The 20,946-nt window shown below is 47.1% G+C and overlaps 1 protein-coding gene across 1 annotated transcript; it reads right to left on the reverse strand.

Moving 5' to 3' along the window:
* Positions 1-380: 380 nt before the first annotated feature.
* Positions 381-20,387, reverse strand: slc25a43 (solute carrier family 25 member 43). The gene is made up of 5 exons (XM_078412170.1): positions 20,005-20,387; positions 14,455-14,696; positions 10,956-11,128; positions 9,208-9,342; positions 381-4,424 (listed from the first exon to the last, which is right to left on the reverse strand). The coding sequence occupies exons 1-5, from the start codon at positions 20,274-20,276 to the stop codon at positions 4,206-4,208; spliced, it is 1,041 nt and encodes a 346-aa protein (XP_078268296.1). The 5' UTR covers positions 20,277-20,387; the 3' UTR covers positions 381-4,205.
* Positions 20,388-20,946: the final 559 nt, after the last annotated feature.

Consider the following 20,946-nt stretch of genomic DNA (forward strand, 5'->3'; position numbering starts at 1 on the left):
ACAGACGATGGAATGTGACAGGAAAAGAAGGTGAAACTTGGGACCAAGGGCAGTCAGGATCTGCTTGAAGTACAACTGCGAGAGTGAGCAAAGGGAAGCCAACATTTCACATGTCACCATGAACCACCCATCAGTGATCATCACTATGGCTCCATCTCCATCACAGTCAAAGTGCTGCCCTAACACTGACACCTGTAACCGTGATGCTGTTCAGAAGGTCAGACAAGTAGAGGGAGGAAGGCCACACTTAATAAAACTTGCTCTAAATATACCCACAGCTATTCTAGGATGTCACACCTTGATCAATCATCTACTTGTGGATGAATGATTGAAGAAGCACTCCTTCTGATATACTGAGAACAACAATTTCCCAACTAACATTTCAGTTATCTTTGAATCTTTATTTAACGTAAAAAACATATAACTTAAACCATCATTAAAAATGTGAGATTATCAGAAGGATGTCTATCTTTGGCCACATTAAGTATAAAATGGTATGGAATTTAAGCGTAATCTATATACTAAAACTCTTGTTTGTTTGTTCCTGAACTACAGCCAAAACGGTACACGATAGCACGACAATTTTAGGCCCACCTTACTCACCTTTGGTGCTAATGGAAGAGGTTTCATTGAAATCGATGTTATATTCTTAAAGTTATTCACATTTTAAAGTTTAAATCTATCTCCAAGGGAGGGAGGGGGAAGGGAAGGAGGGAGGGGGAGGAGGGAGGATAAGGGGGGTTGAGAGGGATGGAGTGAGGGGGAGGGGAAGGGGGGAGGAGAGGGTGCTGCACCAATGCAGGAGAAGTTTGGGCCCAACGGGTCCACTTGGCCTAGTATTGAATACATTTCTCATCCATTTCAGCATCTTATAATATTAATACTTAGAAATTGCAAAACTCGGATAGGTAAAGCAGTCTGTCTGGGGAAATTTGTTCTAGATTCTGTTTTACTAATCCGTGTTACAGAGGAAAGTTAACCTTTTCAATGTGGGCAATAAAGCAATTGGTCTGTGGCTTAATAAGTTACCCCAGGGTACTGACTGGTGTGGACATTTGCTTGCAAGTTTAGTTTAGTTTAGAGATACAGCGTGGAAACAGGCCCTCCGGCCCATGCCGACCAGCGATTCCCCATATACTAACGCTATCCTACACACTCCAGGGACAATTTTACAATCATACTAAGCCAGTTAGCTAACAAACCTGCACATCTTTGGAGTGTGGGAGGAAACCCGAGACCCCGGTGAAAATCAACGCAGGTCATGGTGAGAACGTACAAACTCCGTACAGACAGCACCTGTAGTCAGGATCGAACCCGGGCCTCTGGTGCTGTAAGTCAGCAACTCTACCGCTGCGCCACTGTGCCACAGGGATTGGTTCAAAATGTAATCTTTCTATTTATTATCCCCCACACGTTACCCCTCACATCTCAAACCACAGCAATTTCCATGTTTGTTGACAGCTTTCCGACAAAACGCCATCATCCCTTCACCTTGACTGAATGCTAGTCAACGTATGGCATATTCCCATGTGGCAACAAGGTATAGAAGTGCGAAAACGCACACATCTAGATTCAGGGACAGTTTCTTCCCAGCTGTTATCAGAACCATCCTACCAACAACCAGAAGCAGCCCTGAGCGACTATCTGTCTCATTGGAGACCCTCGGACTATCTTTGATTGGACGTTACTGGACTTTATCTTGCACTAAATGTCATTCCTGTTATCATGTATCTGTACACTGAGAGTGGCTCGATTATAATCATGTATTGTCTTTCTGCTGACTGGTTAGCTTTTAAGCTTAAAGGCTTTTCACTGTACCTCGGTACACGTAACGATAAACTAAACTAAACTCAACATGCAGTGCTACATGAATAGGCACGAACAGCATTTCCACCAATCCTTATGAAATCTCTCTCTCGTTCAACCTTTCTTAAAACCCCCTCTTTCAGGCTTAATCTTGATATTGTCTGGTGGGTCTTGGCAACCAGTTTTCTGTAATAAAGTTCCCATGAAGTGTCCTGCTTATTTTTTTTATAAGGAGAAGACAATAGACAATAGACAATAGGTGCAGGAGTAGGCCATTCAGCCCTTCGAGCCAGCACCGCCATTCAATGCGATCATGGCTGATCACTCTCAATCAGTACCCAGTTCCTGCCTTCTCCCCATACCCCCTCACTCCGCTATCCTTAAGAGCTCTATCCAGCTCTCTCTTGAAAGCATCCAACGAACTGGCCTCCACTGCCTTCTGAGGCAGAGAATTCCACACCTTCACCACTCTCTGACTGAAAAAGTTCTTCCGCATCTCCGTTCTAAATGGCCTACCCCTTATTCTTAAACTGTGGCCCCTTGTTCTGGACTCCCCCAACATTGGGAACATGTTTCCTGCCTCTAATGTGTCCAATCCCCTAATTATCTTATACGTTTCAATAAGATCCCCCCTCATCCTTCTAAATTCCAGTGTATACAAGCCCAATCGCTCCAGCCTTTCAACATACGACAGTCCCGCCATTCCGGGAATTAACCTAGTGAACCTACGCTGCACGCCCTCCTTAGCAAGACTGCTAATAAATATGTTGTTGCTGTGACAATTAATAAATAGGTTAGAAATCGTTTATTTTTTAATGCCAGGTCATAAAGTGCATTTTGGTGTCCAGAACACTATCGAAAAAATAATCACCTTCAGGTTTTAGTTTAGCTTAGAGGTACAACGCGGAAACTGATCCTACGGCCCTCTGAGTCCCTGCCGACCAGCGATCTCTGTACACTGTACACTAACGCAATCCTGCACACGAGGGACAATTTATAATCTATAGCGAAGCCAATTAACCTACAAACCTGTACGTCTTTGGAATGTGGGAGGAAACCGGAGCATCCAGGGAAAACCCACACGGTCACGGGGAGAACATAGAATCTCCGTAGACAGCATCCATGGTCAGGATCAAACCCGGGTCTCTGGCGCTGTAAGGCAGCAAATCTATTGCTGCGCCACCGTGCCGCCCCAGTTCGTATCAGTCTCGGTGTTACTGTGTCACCGGACTGCTATCCTTTATCCCTTAGCCTGACTTGTAAACAATACTTTTGGATGTTCTCCCAGAATTGTAAGTAGGTATCTTTCCACACTCGAGGTTGTGTTTGCACATGGCATCACCCCCTCACTTTCTTTCTTTGGTTCAGGTATTCATTTTCTCTTTGGAGGATCTTTGGTGTATTTTATTAAGGCAAAGGCACAATATAAAATGAAAGCTTTTTAACCAGAGCCTTACAAATAAATGTCCCTGTCATCTTGCACATTCAGACTATTATGGTTCTACAGCCACATTGCCATTGTTTACTTTACCCAGGTCTATGGATGGGTGCAGTCAACACCCACAGACCCACCCATCGCTAAAAGCTACAGAGTCATGGCATTATTCACCACGGAAATGGGTTTCCCCAACTCCCCCATGTTGACCAGGTTCCGAGCTCAGTCCCATTTGCCGGCATTCGGGCCCCATCTCCCTCTTTAAACTTTGCAATTGCCCCTCTTGCACAGCTTCATCTGACAGCTCATTCCATATACCAGTCACCGTCTGTGTGAAAAACCTACCCCTCAGGTCGCTTTTAAACCTCTCCCCCCTTCACACCTTAAAACATAGAAACCAATTTTGCGTATCGGAAACCTAGTTAATTCTAGGAGAATGGTTCTTGGTTCTTGGTCCTCCAAAATATTCCAAATGGAATTTAAACTGGAGGTGGCGGAGTATGGACTTAAGCAAGAAGGGCTTCTTGGAGAAGAAGAGCTGCCTTAAATGTAGTTGCGTCTGGTTGAGTAACTATAGTAGGGTGAAGATTATTCCTCACTTTCATTGTGCGAGGGAAGAATGAATTGCTATACTGTATTGGTAGCTGGTATCTCGAATTGAATCGAATGCCCTCGTCTGCACCTGATAGGTTTGGGTTTGGTGTAGATTTGGTAATCTGTGTCGAGCTGACGTAGATTGAGACGGCAGGGTATTTGATGGTAATACTGGGCTGTCCCGTTTGTTAAACAACAGGCGTAAATCACCTTGAGAAGAGGCGCCTCCCCTTTGCCATTAACTGATCGGCGTTTTGTGTAAAGTGCAGCTTGAACTATTGAGAGAGACGGGATCTTCTTGACCTGCCGGGAGCAGTCTGTGATTGAGATTACCACGGCCCTGTCACAGGTCCTGTGACAGTCGGGCCTCTCAGCCCCACCACTTGTTGCCGATCGAGGGTCGGCCTGTCTCGAAGCTCTTTCCCCTGATCAACCTCTTCAGTTCCTGCAGTTCGTCGGCCCCCAAGCTCTGGTCGACTCCTGGGCTGAGCCGGTAGCTCAGTGGCGACACGATGTAGCCATTCCTGTACAGACAGGCCCGCTTACTGAATTCAAAGGTGCTGAACATCAAACCATAGTAGGGAACAATCTGAAAATTAAATCAGAGCATTAGACAATAGACAATAGACAATAGGTGCAGGAGTAGGCCATTCGGCCCTTCGAGCCAGCACCGCCATTCAATGTGATCATGGCTGATCATTCTCAATCAGTACCCCGTTCCTGCTTTCTCCCCATACCCCCTGACCACTATCCTTAAGAGCTCTATCTAGCTCTCTCTTGAATGTATTCAGAGAATTGGCCTCCACTGCCCTCTGAGGCAGAGAATTCCACAGATTCACAACTCTCTGACTAAAAAAGGTTTTCCTCATCTCTGTTCTAAATGGCCTACCCCTTATTCTTAAACTGTGGCCCCTGGTTCTGGACTCCCCCAACATTGGGAACATGTTTCCTGCCTCTAACATGTCCAACCCCTTAATAATCTTATACGTTTCGATAAGATCCCCTCTCATCCTTCTAAATTCCAGTGTATACAAACCTAGTCGCTCCAGTCTTTCACCATATGACAGTCCCGCCATTCCGGGAATTAACCTAGAAAACCTATGCAGCACGCCCTCAATAGCAAGAATATCCTTCCTCAAATTTGGAGACCAAAACTGCACACAGTATCCCAGGCGCGGTCTCACTAGGGCCCTGTACAACTGCAGAAGGACCTCTTTGCTCCTATACTCAACTCCTCTTGTTATGAAGGCCAACATTCCATTGTTTACAAGAGGAAGACAAAACGACAAAGGATTTACTGCACTCTGTATCTTCCCCTCTGCTCTACCTACTGTACTTGAGTTGGACTTGACTGTTTTTATATATATTATTTGATCTGATTGTTTAGCATGCAAAACAAACCTTTCCACTGTACCTCGTTGCATGTGACAATAATAAACCTGAGCTTAATGTGGAAGGAAACAGGAGCATCTGATGGAATTCCACACAGTAACAAGAACCAAGAATTTGGGATAGTTTAGTTTAGTTTAGAAACACCATGTGGAAACAGGTCATTTAGCCCTCTAAGTCCACACCGACCAGCGATCAGCTGCTGTACTCAAATTTGACTTGATTGCTTTTATATATAATATAATCTGATGTGATTGTTTAGCATGCCAAACAAATCTGTTCACTGTACCTCGTTACATGTGACAATCTTAAACCTGAACCTAAAGATGTTATGTTTTTCCAATAAATGTACTTGACACTCAAGCATTTTACACACCCTGTCCAATAGAAAGGGAGCTCTAACAGATAGAATATCTATATACTAAAGCTCTCATTTGTTTGTTTGTTTGTTCCTGAACTACAGCCAAAACGGTACACGATAACGCGACAATTTTAGGCCCACCTTACTCACCATCGCCCCTTTGGTGCGAATGGAAGCAGTTTCATTGAAATCGGTGTTATTTTTTACATTTTAAAGTTTAAATCTATCTCCAAGGGAGGGAGGGGGAGGGAGGGGACGGGGGAGGGGTGGAGGGAAGGGGGGGAGGGGGGAGGAGAGGGTGCTGCACCAATGCAGGAGAGGTTTGGGCCCAACGTGTCTACTTGGTCTAGTAAAGCAATAAAATGTAGGAGCAAGGAACTGCAGATACTACATTACAACCAAAAAAAAGACACAAAGTGCTGGAGTAATTCAGCCGGTTGGGCAGCATGACTGGAGAAATATGGATAGGTGAAATTACGTGTTGAGACCCTTCTTCAGACTGATTGTAGAGATGGGTGGGGGGGGAGAAGATGGAAAAGGGGAGAGGTAGGACAAAGCATGGCAGCATTACAAACAAAATCGCAAAGTGCTGGAGTAACTCAGCAGGTCGGGCAACATCTCTGGAGAACATGGACAGGTAACGTTTTGGGTCGGGACCCTACTTCAAACTGATATAAAGAATATAAAGTAAGTCAATCCCAACTGCGTGACTGCAGAGAGGGGAGCTGCTAGTCTACGAACTGGGATTAGAAAGAGGTTTCATGCGCAGTTAATACATGTAAAGCTTTTGATCTGTGGCTGTTTCCGTAGCAGCTGTCGCCTGAATGCTTTTGCCAGCACTTGGTGTCATTTAGTGAATATTATCGTCAAATATGCCGCCCTAATATCCAGCTCCTTTCTGGCCCAGTGACCCGACCGATCCTGCCCTGTGGGTTCCCAGAGGGTCATGATGAGGTTGTGCAAAGACACAGAAGTACTGGAGTAACTCAGTGGGTCTGGCAGCATCTCTGGAGATCATGGGTAGGCGACGATTTGGGTAGGGCTCTTCTTGAGACTGATTGTGGTGGAGGGGAGAAAGATGGAAAGGATGTGGGGGTGGGACGAAACCAGGTGAGTGATACAGGTGAGAGGGGATTATTTGGCAGATGGGTGGACAAAGGCTCGCGAGGCAAAGGAGACAGAAAGGTAACAGATACGGAGAGAAGAGGGGTGAAATGTAAAGTCAGAGAGAGGGATCTAGGTGGAAGAGGATGTGGGAAAAGGGTAGTCAGAGAAATGGGTGTACATCAAAATGGGGTACAAGGAAAAGAAGGGGGAAAAAGCGAGGGGGGGGGGGGTGTTATCTAAAACTGGAGAATTCAATGTCCGTACAATTGGTTGTAAGCTGCCCAGGCAGAATATGAGGTGCTATCCCTCCAGTTTGCTTGTGACCTCACTCTGACAGTGAAGGAGGCCCAGGACAGTAAGGCTGGAATGGGAATAAGAAGGGGAGTTAAGATGTCTGTAGTTAAAGCCAAGAGTAAAGCTGTGTAGCTGTGGTCGGTATTAGATAACAGTTCAAAGCATTTTTACTTTTCCTCTCCCAGCTGACGTGGGTTGTGCAGTAATGACAACATTTATTACCCATCTATAAAGGGTAGTGGCTCACCTTCCTGAACTCTTGCAGGCCTTGTGGTGAAAGTACTGTCTGCGTAATAATATATCAATATGGTGGCAATGTATGTAGATCAATCCCCTAGGCGGATTGATCTACAATGTATTCCTCAGATTCACCATCCTTGGAGTCAGCAATTCCTTCTCATCTCCTTTCTAATAGAACATCCTTTCATTTTGAACCTGTGCCCTCTGGTCCTAGACTCTCCCATTAGTGGAAACATCCTCTCCACATCCACTCTATTCAGGCCTTTCACTATTCGTTAAGTTTCAATGAGGTCCCCTCTCATCCTTCCAAACTCCAGCGAGTACAGGCCCAGTGCCGACAAACACTCATCATATGTTAGCTCAGTCATTCCTGGGATCATCCTCGTAAACCTCCTCTGGACCCTCTCCAATACCAGCACATCCTTCCTCAGGTATGGGTCCCAAAACTGCTCACAATACTCCAAATGCTGCCTGACTTGTGATTTATAAAGTCTCCGCATTACATCCCTGTTTTTATATTCTGGTTCTCTCTAAATAAATGCTAGCATTGCATTTGCCTTCCTTGCTACCAACTCAATTTGCAAATTAACTTGTTGGGAATCCTCTGCCAGCACTCCCAAGTCCCTGTGCACCTCCCTTTTGTAGGTTACGGTGCTGCTTTAGAGGGCAGTTCAATGCAACCACATTGCTGGTGTCTCACAGAGGCCAGATCGGATAAGGAATGACGATCTTGCTCTCTGAAGGACACTAGGCAACGTTAGCGTTTTACAACAGTCTGAAACTATCATAATCGCCATTACCCAGACAAGCGTATTATTGCAGATTAGTTAATTAACGGAATTAATCTTGCTCAGCTACTGTGGTGAGATTTGTACTCATGTTCAGTAAATGAACCACAGGCTCAGCGGTAGAGTTGAGCACGGTGGCTCAGCGGTAGAGTTGCTGCCTTACAGCGCCAGAGACCCGGGTTCGATCCTGACTAAGGGTGCTGTCTGTATGGAGTTTGTACGTTCTCCCCGTGACATTGTGAGCTTTCTCTGGGTGCTCCGGTTTCCCCCCACACTCCAAATACATACAGGTTTGTTGGTTAATTGGCTTTGGTAAATTGTCCCTAGTGTGTAGGATAGTGTTGGTGTTCAGGGTGATCGCTGGTCGGCACAGACTCATTGGGCTGAAGGGCCTGTTTCTATGCTGTATCTGTAAAGTCTAAAAATAAACTATCACTTGCCCGGCGTCATCCAACTCCACCTCTGAAGAAGGGTCCTGACCCAAAACATCAGCTATCCCTGTCCTCCAAAAATGCTGGCTGCCCCGCTGAGTTATATCATATATATATACAGCCGGAAACAGGCCTTTTCGGCCCTCCAAGTCCGTGCTGCCCAGCGATCCCCGTACATTAACACTATCCTACACCCACTAGGGACAATTTTTTTTAATTTTATTTTTTTTAAAAAATTTTTTTACATTTGCCCAGCCAATTAACCTACATACCTGTACGTCTTTGGAGTGTGGGAGGAAACCGAAGATCTCGGAGAAAACCCACGCAGGTCACGGGGAGAACGTACAAACTCCTTACAGTGCAGCACCCGTAGTCAGGATCGAACCTGAGTCTCCGGCGCTGCATTCGCTGTAAAGCAGCAACTCTACCGCTGCGCTACCGTGCCGCTACCGTTACTCCAACACTTTGTGTGCTACGCAAGATTCTCGTATCTGCAGTTCCTTGTGTCTACCAACAGTGCACTCTGTATTCCTCCATTATAAAACAATACCATTTCAAACAATAGCAAATCACTTTATGATTATTGCACAGTTGTTCCTCTGGAAGAAAGTCTTCTGATGTTACTCCAGTGTAGTCTGTGGGTGTGCTCAACCACACACAGAAACCAAGATCAATGTGGAGCCTACAACACAAGAGATACATCTCCCCACCTACTGTATCTACCCATCCAGCGGCTTGCGCTTTTACACAGGCGGTGATTACCTTCAGTGTATTTGCAGTAAGTCCATTCCACAGACTTAGAAAACCCTTTGTCTTCACAATCTGCTTGAAGCAGTCCACGACTCCAGTAAAATGCACATCCACACCCCCGCAGTGAGGAAGCAGAGGACTTTGTGCCTATGGAGAAAGAGAATGGCTTCAGATACGGAACCTAAAAAAACCCCAATTCATGCCAAAAATAAGCTCGCTAAAACTTGCAGTTATAAAGTGTTTCTCAGGGAATAAACTGGTTCAGCGTGATGCACTGGAGGGCAGTTAATAACACCTGACACTGCGCCAAAGAGCAGGATTAAAACGATCATCAGAAGCTTTCTGGAAAGGTGATCTGAAATGGAGACACAGATATTCAGAGAGGCAGTTTTGTGGCTGAAGGTGCAGTTGTCAGTGGTGAAGTGAATGAAATCAGGGAAGGGAGGTGGGGGGGTCAGGGACTGCCACAAGGCAGGGACTTGTGTACTGCCCAGGTGAAGCCTGCTGTATGATGTTACCAGATTGTATGGAAAACGAACCTCGGTACACATGACATAAAGTATAATTGATTACAAATTACACATGCACTTCTACAATGAGTTTGTAATAGAATGAGTTTAATCTTAATTTGGCAATTTCAGCCATAGAAACGTTTAAAGCTCTTTCTCGTTGTTTTCTCCCATCCCCAGCTTGAGTATTAGCTTAATGCAGTTGCATGTTTGAATGGAGTCAGACAGCACAGAAACAGGCCCTTCAGCCCTACTTGCCCATGCCAACCAAGAAACCCCATCTAACCTAGTCCCATATCCCTCTAAACCTATCTATATATCTGTCCCAGTGTCTTTTAAATGCTGTTATAGTACCTGCCTCAACTACCTCCTCTGGCAGCTTGTTCCATATACTGACCAGAATGAAAAGGTTTCCCCCTCAGGTTCCTATTAAATCTTGCCTCTCTTGACAAATCTATGTCCTCTGGTTTTTGAATCCCGTACTCTGGTAAAAGACTCTGTCTATTCAACCGCCAATTCCCCTCATTATTTTATACACCTGATCTTATAATCACCCTTCAGCCGCCAGTGCGCCAAGGAATAAAATCCCAGCCTACCCAACCAAGCCTTCCAATCCTGTCAAAATCCTCTCTGCACTTTTTCCAGCTTAATGCCATCCTTCCTCCAGCAGGGCGATCTAAACTGAACACAACACTCCAAATGAGGCCTCACCAATGCCTTGCACAATGGTGGCACAGTGGTAGAGTTGCTGCCTCACAGCGCCAGGGACCCAGGTTTGATCCGGACTACGGGTGCTTGCCTGTACAGAGTCTGCATGTTCTCCCCATGGCCCGCGTGGGTTTTCTCCGGGATCTCCGGTTTCCTCCCACACTCCAAAGACGTACAGGTTTGTAGGTTAATTGACTTGGTGTAATTGTACTTTGCCCCTAGTGTGTGTAGGATGTTGCTGGTGTGTGGTGTTGGTCGGCACCGACTCGACGGGCTGTATATCTAAACTAAACTATACCAAACTGTAACATAATGTCTCAACTTCCATAACAGCCTGACTGATGAAGGCCAATATACCAAAAGCCTCCTTGACCACCGTATCTACCTGTGCCGTCACTTTCAGGGAACCATGTACCTGTACTCCTAAATCGCTCTGCCCTATGCCATCAAGGGGAACATCACAGTGGTATTCCACTGGGATGGGTTCTGGTAGAGTTCAGAGCAACACACATGGGTGCCAGGTGGACTACGGGCAAGGCTCACCTGCATCTTCCTCTTCACAGTTTCGAAAGGGAAGGAGAGCGTCTGGGCAACACCAGCTGCCAAGCAGCCATTGGCAAAGTTCTGGAGAGGTGTGAGCTTGACACTGGGCTTATTCCACAGTTTATCCAGGTTAATGTAGACTAAAAAAGACCCGGCAGAGAAAGGTACTGCCCCTGGAAAAGGAAAAACAGGAAGTAAACCTTAACAGCAGCTTCTCTAGCAAATGATGCAGAACATCCTTAAATCCAATATCTACATCCAAGTGGAAAGAATTAGCCGATGTTTCACTAACTAAACGTTGTATTCTGGAACTTTGAACGGCAGGAGTTACTCAGTCATCGATGCACTTGGATGAACATATACCCAAAGCTGAATGCAGAAGTAACAAAGAGAGACAAGGTGGAATATATTTGTGGGGATTTGAACGATAAGATTCATGCAAAAAAATTAAATAAAGGAAATTACTTGGATTTCAACAGCACTTTGACAGTCAACTGAACTTAGAGCAAATTGAAGGGGAGTCACTGTTCTGACCCTGTGCACTGTAAGCTGCCACGAAGAGAATTGTAGTAACGTCTTCTAAATGTTGCTCAAGAAATAAATGTTGGTCACGCACTGGGCAGGACATCCAGTGGAGCCTTGGAATCCTTCACAACCACCTGATTGAACAGTCATCTCTGCCAAAGGCTCAGTAAGGCAGCACTCCACAGTACAGGCAAGACTGTAGGTGCTCAAGTCTCCATACTGGGGATTGAACCGGCCACAAGATGGATTCTGTATAAACCGTACCTTGGCAAAGTGCAGGGAACCAGAGTCTGGGCTGATCCATAATCCTCATTGTGGTGGATGCACAGAGCTAAACCTTGGTCAGAGCACCATCTGCTGGCAGCCACAGATACTGCCACTGACCCACTTATGCTTCGTTTAGATAAGGGAAACTGCATAGAAACAGGCTCTTCGGCCCTCCGAGTCCACGCCAAATATTGATCACCCGTTCACAGTAGTCTTATGTTATCCCACTTTCTCATCCACTCCCTACACACTAGAGGCAATTTACAGAAGGTCAAATAACCTACAAATCCACACGTCTTTTGGATGTGGGAGGAAACCGGGGCACCCGGAGAAAAATCCATGCGGTCTCAGGGAGAACGTGCAAACTCCACACAGGCAACCCCTAAGTCAGGATCAAACCTGGGTCTCTGGTGCCGTGAAGTAGCAGCTCTACCAGCTGCACCACTGTGTCACCCTGTGAAATGAGGGCTCACTGTGGATTTGAACACTGGACCTCTCCTGCCCTAATGGAGAATATGTTTTCCACTTTCTCACGGATACCCTACATTTTAGCGACAATTTAGAGGGGCCAATAAACTTACAAATCTGCACGTTTATATGGGACTTGGGAGGAAACCGGAGCACCAAGAGGAAACCCAGTCACGGAGAGAACGTGCAAACTGCGTACAGACAGCACCCATGGTCAGGATCGAACCTGGGTCTCTGGCGCTGTGAGGCAGCAGTTGGAAGAGCTGCTTAAAACTTTGATGCCATTAATTTCCCTTCCCGCCATCAATTGTTTCTCCGTCCCATACAGAAACTCCCTGCACACCATTTGTCATTTCACTCAGTAACCTGGTGCCAAGCCTCCCCTCGTGAGGTGGGCACATTGCAAACTTGCATGGAGATTATAGGGCATCGTGACCTAAGAGTATAAGCAGACATCAATGACAGTGAGTCACAGAAGGAGATACTAGGCCAGATTAACTTGGTTAAAGAGGCGAGTTTTAATCCTGACTACAGAAGGAAGTGAGAGAAGCACAGAGGGTTAGGAAGGCACAATTACTAAAACATTGAACCATGGAACCATTGGGCCTCAGCAGCCAAAGGCACAGCCCACAATGGTGGGTGAAGGGAGTGGGTGCCTGTGAAGCAGCCCGAAATGGAGGAATGCAGAGCATAGCTAATGATATTGGTTTATTATTGTCACGAGCTACAGTGAAATACTGGTAAGTTGCTGCGGTGGCGCTGCGGTAGAGTTGCTGCCTTACAGCAAATGCAACGCCGGAGACTCAGGTTCGATCCTGACTACGGGTGCTGTACTGTACGGAGTTTGTACGTTCTCCCCGTGACCTGCGTGGGTTTTGTCCGAGATCTTCGGTTTCCTCCCACACTCCAAAGACGTACAGGTTTGTAGGTTAATTGGCTGGGCAAATGCAAAAATTGTCCCTAATGGGTGTAAGATAGTGTTAGTGTGCGGGGATCGCTGGGCGGCGCGGACCCGGTGGGCCGAAGGGCCTGTTTCTGCGCTGTATCTCTAAATCTAAATCTAAAAATCTTACAACATCACAGACCTGATCTTGGGTACTGTCTGTGTGGAGTTTGCACGTTACCCCTGTGACTGTGCGAGTTTCCTCTGGATGCTCCATTTTCCTTCCATATCCCAAAGAGGTGCGGGTTTGTGGATTAACTGGCATCTCTGTAAACTGCCCCGAGTGTGTAGGGAATGGATGAGAAAGTGGGTTTAAGATAGAACGAGTGTGAATGGGTGGTTGGTGGTTGGCATGGACTCGGTGGGCTGAAGGGCCTGTTTCCAAGCTGTAACTTTCAATTCCATTTAAAAGAAAACGCTGTTTTGCATGCTGTCCAGGGAGATGGTACCACACACGAGTCAATAAACAGAGTGCAGATGACAGTGTCACAGCCACAGATAAAGTGCACGTAAAAAAAGAAAGTTCCCCAGAGCAATGAGGTACATTGGAAGATTGGGACCACATCCTTAGCATATGAAAGGCCAGGTCATGAGTTTCATAACAGCAGAGAAGAAGCTGTATTTCAAACTGGTTGTACATAAAGAATATGTTTCTGTGTGAAAGGAACTACACGAAAAGGAACCAGAGATGCTGGAGTAACTCAGCGGGTCAGGCAGCATCTCTGGAGACTTTTCGGGTCGGGACTCTCCTTCAGATTGACCCAAAATATCACCCATCCTTTCTCTCCAGAGATGCTGCCTGACCCGCTGAGTTACTCAGCATTTTGTGTCTGTCTAAGGAGATGTTTCTTTCTGCCCTCTGATATCAGGTTTCTGAACAGCCCTTCCAAAAGCTCAGGTCGGAGTCACTGTCAGAGTCACCTGTGACTCATTGTGGAGATTGGACTGTCTCTGGAACTGATGTGCAGCAATGCTGGGAACTATATTCTGCACTCTGTATCTTCACTTTATCCATTGAACTTTATGGTTTTATTTTATTCATGTTTCTGTCAAATACTGATTTAATTGTGAACTATATTCTGCACTCTGTATCTTCACTTTATCTATTGAACTTTATGGCTTGATCGTATTTATGTATATGTTAAATACTGATTTAATTGTACACTCTACCATACTTGTTCTGATCTGTATACAAAAATGTATTTCACTGTACCCCGGTACCTGTAACAAACAAAGTGCCATTGAGCCATTGAACAAGTGCCATTGTACAGCAACGTGCCAGTGGTGCGAACCTACCCAGTATAGAGAGTGAAGCCCCCCGGTAAAGAGCTGGGAATCCCTCGCTGGTGCAGACGGTGAGGAGCGTGTGGACGATGCCTCTGTAGGTGGGAGCCGTGCTGTTCTGAACAATCAGCCTCGTCTCGATCAGTTCGGTCGGGTAGGTGAGGAGAGCAGCCACGATGCCCGCCAGACTCCCGGCCACAATGGCACCACAGTGGGAGATGTGGCCCAAGTCATCCATGAACAGGTTCACAAACCTGGGAAACAGACAGGCAAAATCTGAAGAGGGGTTGGAATCACAGTCACCTTTTTAGTTTAGAGGTACAGTGTGGAAACAGGCCCTTCAGCCCACTGAGTCCACATCCTTCAGCCTGCTGAGTCCACGCCAACTGGTGATCCCCAACACTAACGCTATCCTACACACTGGGGACAATTTGCAATTATACCAAGGAATTAGCTTACAAACCTGTACGTCCTTGGAGTGTGGGAGGAAACTGGAGATCCTGGAGAAAACCCACTCAGGTCACGGGGAGAACGTAGAAACTCCATACAGACAGCACCCATGGTCAGGATTGAACCCGGGTCTCTGGTGCTGTGAGGCAGCAGCTCCACCACTGCGCCACCGTGCCGTCCCGCGTAACCTGACACTTTGATGTCCAACGTTAGGCCTTCCATTTACCATAACACTCCCAATCGGCAGAGTCTCTCCCTCCTGTCCGCTGGTGGTGTTTCAGTTCTAAGTAATGCTGCCCCGTTCTTGACATCTGGGTGTCATCCAGAGTCTTGTAAGTATGAGGTGGTCCAGAATTCAACACAAATAGTGCATTACCAATCTAGTATTGGAAGCTAAGGGGAGACCTGATAGAAGGACATGAAATTATAAGAGGCATAGGTAGGGTGGGCAGTCAGAACCTATTTCCCAGGGTGGAGATATCCAATACTAGAGGGCATAGCTATTAAGCAAGCTTAATTTTGAAATATATCAGGATCCCCTGAAACACCCTTGACTGATGCCAATGTTTGGCGACCTTAGTTACAGGGAGAGATTGGATAGGCAGTGGTTGTTTTACTTAGGGAAAAGAGGCTGATGTAAAATATATAAAAATATCAGAAGCATAAACAGTGTAAGAAAATAACTGCAGATGCTGGTACAAATCGAAGGTATTTATTTCCCAAAATGCTGGAGTAACTCAGCAGGTCAGGCAGCATCTCAGGAGAGAAGGGATGGGTGACGTTTCGGGTCGAGACCTTTCTTCAGACTGAAGAAGGGTCTCGACCCGAAACGTCACCCATTCCTTCTCTCCTGAGATGCTGCCTGACCTGCCGAGTTACTCCAGCATTTTGGGAAATAAGAAGCATAAACAGGGTAGATAGAATCTTTTATTCCCTGGTGGGGACATCAAAAACAAGAGAGTGCAAGTTTAAGACTCTCAGGCTGTTGAGGCCATTGATAGACACAAAATGCTGGAGTAACTCAGCGGGACAGGTAGCATCTCTGCCGAGAAGGAATGGGTAACGTTTCGGGTCGAGTCCCTTCTCCAGACTGGTCAGGGAAAAGGGAAACGAGAAACGAGAGATATAGACGATAATGTGGAGAGATAAAGAACAATGAATGAAAGATATGCAAAAAAGTTACGATGATAAAGGAAACAGGCCGAGAGAGATGGAATGCCTGGGTTACTTGAAGTTAGTGAAATCTAGTGAAATCTATATTCATACCACTGGCCAAGCAAAATATGAGATGCTGTTCCTCCAATTTGCTTTAGCCTCAGTCTGACAATGGGGGAGACCTAGGACAGAAAGGCCAGTGTGGGAATGGAAAGGAGAATTAAAGTGTTTAGCAACCAGGAAATCAGGTAGGTTCAGACAGACTGAGCGAAGGTGTTCATCACACGTCTACGTTTGGTCTCGCCAATGTATAAGTCCACATCTTGAACAACAGATAGAGTAGATGAGGTTGGATGAGGTGCACCCGAACCTCTGCCTAACCTGAAAGGACTGTCGGGGTCCCTGGACAGTCGAGGGAGGAGGTATATGGGCTATATCTATATGATGCCATTGCATACACTACTAAACTCAACTGTATACTATTTTGCCCATTGCTTTGAAATTCCATCCAAATAAATAAAATCAGAATTGGGAAATATTAGAGCTTGATGGGCCAAAGGGCCTGTTTCCATGTTGTATCTCTGAACTAAACTTGACCCTGGCTATAACTTAAGTCCAGACTATACCCAGCCAGAGGTGCACGACTCCCTCCTGAATCATCTGCAAGCGTTACATCGCCCATCCACTGCGAAAATGTGCAGAAAGGAACTGCAGATGCTGGTTTACACTGAAGATAGATACAAAATGCTGGAGTAACTCAGCGGGGCAGGCAGCATCTCTGGGGAAAAGTACGAGGTGATGTTTTGGATCGGAAGCCTTCTTCAGGCCACAGTGAAGAAGGGTTCCGGCCCAAAACGTCACCTATTCCTTTTCTCCAGAGATGCTGCCTGACCCACTGAGTTACTCCAGCATTTTGTGCCTATCCCCTCCTCTGATACTTTGCTTTGTCCACAACTCAAATCAGTGCTACATACAATTCATGACTAAAGATGGAAAACACTTAATTGTGTTACCGCAGCGCACAAAAGCTGGAGTAACATGTTGAAAATAGCTCGTTGCAAAGCAGGTTTCACTCTGGTACAGAGACCCATACAAATTCATTTTTCTATTGCAACGTATGAAAAAGTTCCAAAAATGCTCAGATCCAATATTAGAAAGATACCAAATGGACACAATCCTGACACAAAATATTGCTTCAGCAAAGGAAACAATGTGGCACATATGCCTCATGCCAATTAGTAACAAAATAGAGTGAAAGCTGACTTTGTGTATTTTATCTAATCAAACTATGTAGGAGTATCAAACGGGCGGATGTATTTGTTCAATTCAGTTATTCATTGCTTTCCTAAATGCCATCTGAATTTGCTGAAAGATCTTCTCTTTAGTTTACTTTAGTTCAGAGATACAGCATCCACACAGTCCACCGAGTTCGCGCCGACCAGCGATCCCCACATATAGTTATATATATATATATATATATATATATATCCGCATAGATAGTTCTATTACACGCAAGGGACAATTTACAGAAGCCAATTGACCTACAAACCCGTCTTTGGAATGTGGGAGGAAACTGGAGCACCCGGAGAAAACCCACGCTTTCACAGGGAGAATGTACAAATGCTGTACAGACATCCCCCTTCCCAGTTCTCCCTCTATCTTCCTGTCTCCACCTATATCCTTCCTTTGTCCCGCCCTCCTGACATCGGTCTGAAGAAGGGTCTCGACCCGAAACGTCACCCATTCCTTCTCTCCCGAGATGCTGCCTGACCTGCTGAGTTACTCCAGCATTTTGTGAAATAAATACCTACGATTTGTACCAGCATCCGCAGTTATTTTCTTACAGCACCCATAGTCGGGATCGAACCCGGGCCTCTGGCGCTGTGAGGCTGCAAGTCTACCATTGCGCCACTCTGCTGCCATTCAGGGAGCCTTGGTGATGGTATTTTATGCCAGCGGGCCTCCTGTGTGAGCAGATTACCGTGTCTACTTGGAGGTCCAACTGCACCAGTGTCATTTAATTTCAGCATTATCAGAATTAAAAAGTGCCCGGCTAAAGGAAGGGTAATCTCCCAGTTGCTTTTCACCCTTCCGGCACCATGATGCCCTTGCCAATACCCTGACACCCAGGTTGTGACCCCCACCTGCTCCTCTGACCCCATCGTGACCCAACCTACCTCTTTGCCAATCAACACTGCATTAAATTGTGCTCGGTCAGTGGCCCAATCATTCTCCCCCTCCCCCCCCCCCCCTGCTCCTCTTCCCCCTCCCCCACCCCCTCCCTCCCTCCCTCCATCCTTCCATCAATCCTTGGCCATCATCCCACTCCTCAGTTTTCCTCCTACTGCTCCAGTTAGGCTCCCTTCTCCATGTTTCCCATCCCACCTCGCTGCATGGGTCCACTCCCTTCCCGCCAGCTGGCCTGGCCACAAGGTTCAAAGTCTCTCCTTCATTTTCCTCCAACCACAAGCAAGGTCTTGCTTGGGAGAATCCCAAAGCTTTTCTTTAGACTTTGGACTTTAGAGATACAGTGCGGAAACAGGCTCTTTGTCCCACTGAGTCCGTGCCGACCAGCGACTACCCCGTACACTAGCCCTATCACACACACTGGGGACAATGTACCATTTTTACCGAAGCCAGTTAACCTACAAACCTGTACGTCTTTAGAGTGTGGGAGGCAACCGGAGCACTCGGAGAAAACCCACATGGTCACAACCCCCCCCCCCCCCCTCCTCTCTCTCCCCCCCCCCTCCTCCTCCCCCCCCTCCTCCCCCCCCCCGCCTCTCCCCCCCCCCTCCTCTCCCCCCTCCTCCCCCCCTCTCCTCTCCCCCCTCCTCCCCCCTCTCCTCTCCCCCTTCCCCTACCCCCCACTCCATCTCCCTCAACCCCCCCCTTATCCACCCTCCCTCCCTCCCTCCCTAGGAGATAGATTTAACTTTAAAATGTGAATAACTTAAAAAATATAACACCGATTTCAATGAAACTTCTTCCATTAGCACCATGGGGACGACGGTGAGTAAGGTGGGTCTAAAATTGTCATGCTATCGTGTACCGTTTTGGCTGTAGTTCAGGAACAGACAAACAAACAAATAAACGAGAGTTTTAGCAATATAGATAGATATGGAAAGTAAGGGCTTAGAGGGGTGTGGGCCAATGCAGACAAATGGGTCTAGCCCAATGTGCCAACTCGGTGGGCTGGACAGGGCAGGGCTTGTATCAGTGCTGTAGGGCTCCATGACTTTATAATCTAGTCCACATCCCAACCATGTTGCACTGTTGCTTTGCTGGGGAAACGCCGGCCGGCCCCGGAAGCTCTCGGATTACATCTTGCCAGTATCGGCTGACCGGCGGTCGGATGAGGATTGGCTACAAGCGAAGGCGTGATCACTAAATCCTAAATCTAGTACACAGTAACTAAACCCCATGGCCGCTTGTAACCCGCAGATCCCCAGACATTGCAACCTGAAAACACGCTCAAAGGAGAAAAAACACAACCCCCAACCACCTTATTATCCTGTAGGTTTTTATTCACAAAATGCTGGAGTAACTCAGCGGGTCAGGCAGCACCTCGGGAGAGAAGGAATGGGTGACGGTTCGGGTCGAGACCCTTAGAAGGGTCTGCCTGACCTGCTGAGTTACTCCAGCATTTTGTGAATAAAAACCTTCGATTGGTACCAGCATCTGCAGTTATCTTCTTATACACATTATTACACTGTAGCCTCACCCTCCCAATTACTTTTTTAAGAATGTTTATTTTAAATTGCCAAAAGTGGCACAACTGTATCCAATTGTGATGTTTGGTACTAACAGGTCCCTTGCTTGAGTGGGGGGGGGGGGGGTCCCAGGTTGTGGAACCTTTGCGATAGTTGCAGTGATATATATATATATATATATATATATATATATATATATATATATATACACGTTTCCATGTGAAAAGAGCCGGGCGCCGCTTACTTGTGGAAAGCCGCCAGCTGAGTGGCGTTGTAGGGGAACAGGCGCAGGCAGGCGATGCAGTTGCCCTTCCACAGGGCCCGCGGCCCTTCGGCCTCGCACACCAGCTGGAAAGTCCCGACGAAGCCTTTCTTGGCGTGGAAGGTGCCCACTTGGCTGAGTACCTTCACCACGTCCAGCGGGCACGTTAGCGAGCGGCTGAAGACCCCGGCCGCTGCCCCGCACCCGAGGCTCTGACAGTAGGTGATCCTGGGGTCGCGTTTGATCGCCGACATCCTTGGGCTGTCCTGGCCTCCCCTGGCCTGTCCTCCCCTGCCCTGCCGGGGAGAGCAGGCACTGCCACTGACGAGAGAGTGCAGTGAGTGGGGGCCGGACTAGTACAGATGTTAAACTCCAGGGCTGAACATTACATAACTTGTGCGTGTCAGAGCCACGGTTCTGCTGAGCTGAGCTGACCTCGGCGACTTGTTTATCACTGCACGGTGGAGCCGGGCAATCTGTCCCTCTGCCTGCTCGCCCCCAGCTCTCTCTCTCTCTCCCCCCCCCCCCCCCCCAGCTCTCTCTCTCTCCCCCCCCCCCCCCCAGCTCTCTCTCTCTCCCCCCCCCCCCCCAGCTCTCTCTCTCTCTCTCTCGCCCCCAGCTCTCTCTCTCTCTCTCCCCTCTGGAGATTCACAGACACAACATTGCTGGAGTCACTCAGAGGGGCAGGCGGCATCTCTGGAGTAGGTGACGTTTCGGGTCGAGATGATCCTTCTGCAGACTGACAGTAGTCAGGGGAGAGGGAAACGAGAGATGAGGAAGGGTAAGGTGTGAACTGAGATGAGGAAAAACTTTTTCAGTCAGAGAGTTGTGAATCTGTGAAATTCTCTGCCTCAGAAGGCAGTGGAGGCCAATTCTCTGAATGCATTCAAGAGAGAACTAGATAGAGCTCTTAAGGACAGCGGA

This window comes from Rhinoraja longicauda, chromosome 15 (assembly GCF_053455715.1).
Source record: "Rhinoraja longicauda isolate Sanriku21f chromosome 15, sRhiLon1.1, whole genome shotgun sequence".
Lineage (NCBI taxonomy): Eukaryota > Metazoa > Chordata > Chondrichthyes > Rajiformes > Arhynchobatidae > Rhinoraja > Rhinoraja longicauda.

Excerpts from the sequence above, each read along its gene's own strand:
- slc25a43 (XM_078412170.1), bottom strand. The coding sequence starts at position 20,276 with ATGTCGGCGATCAAACGCGACCCCAGGATCACCTACTGTCAGAGCCTC. Across the intron at positions 14,697-20,004 it reads CAGCTGGCGGCTTTCCACAA|GTTTGTGAACCTGTTCATGG; the intron begins GTAAGCGGCGCC and ends TCTGTTTCCCAG. Across the intron at positions 4,425-9,207 it reads TTACTGCAAATACACTGAAG|ATTGTTCCCTACTATGGTTT; the intron begins GTAATCACCGCC and ends TTTAATTTTCAG.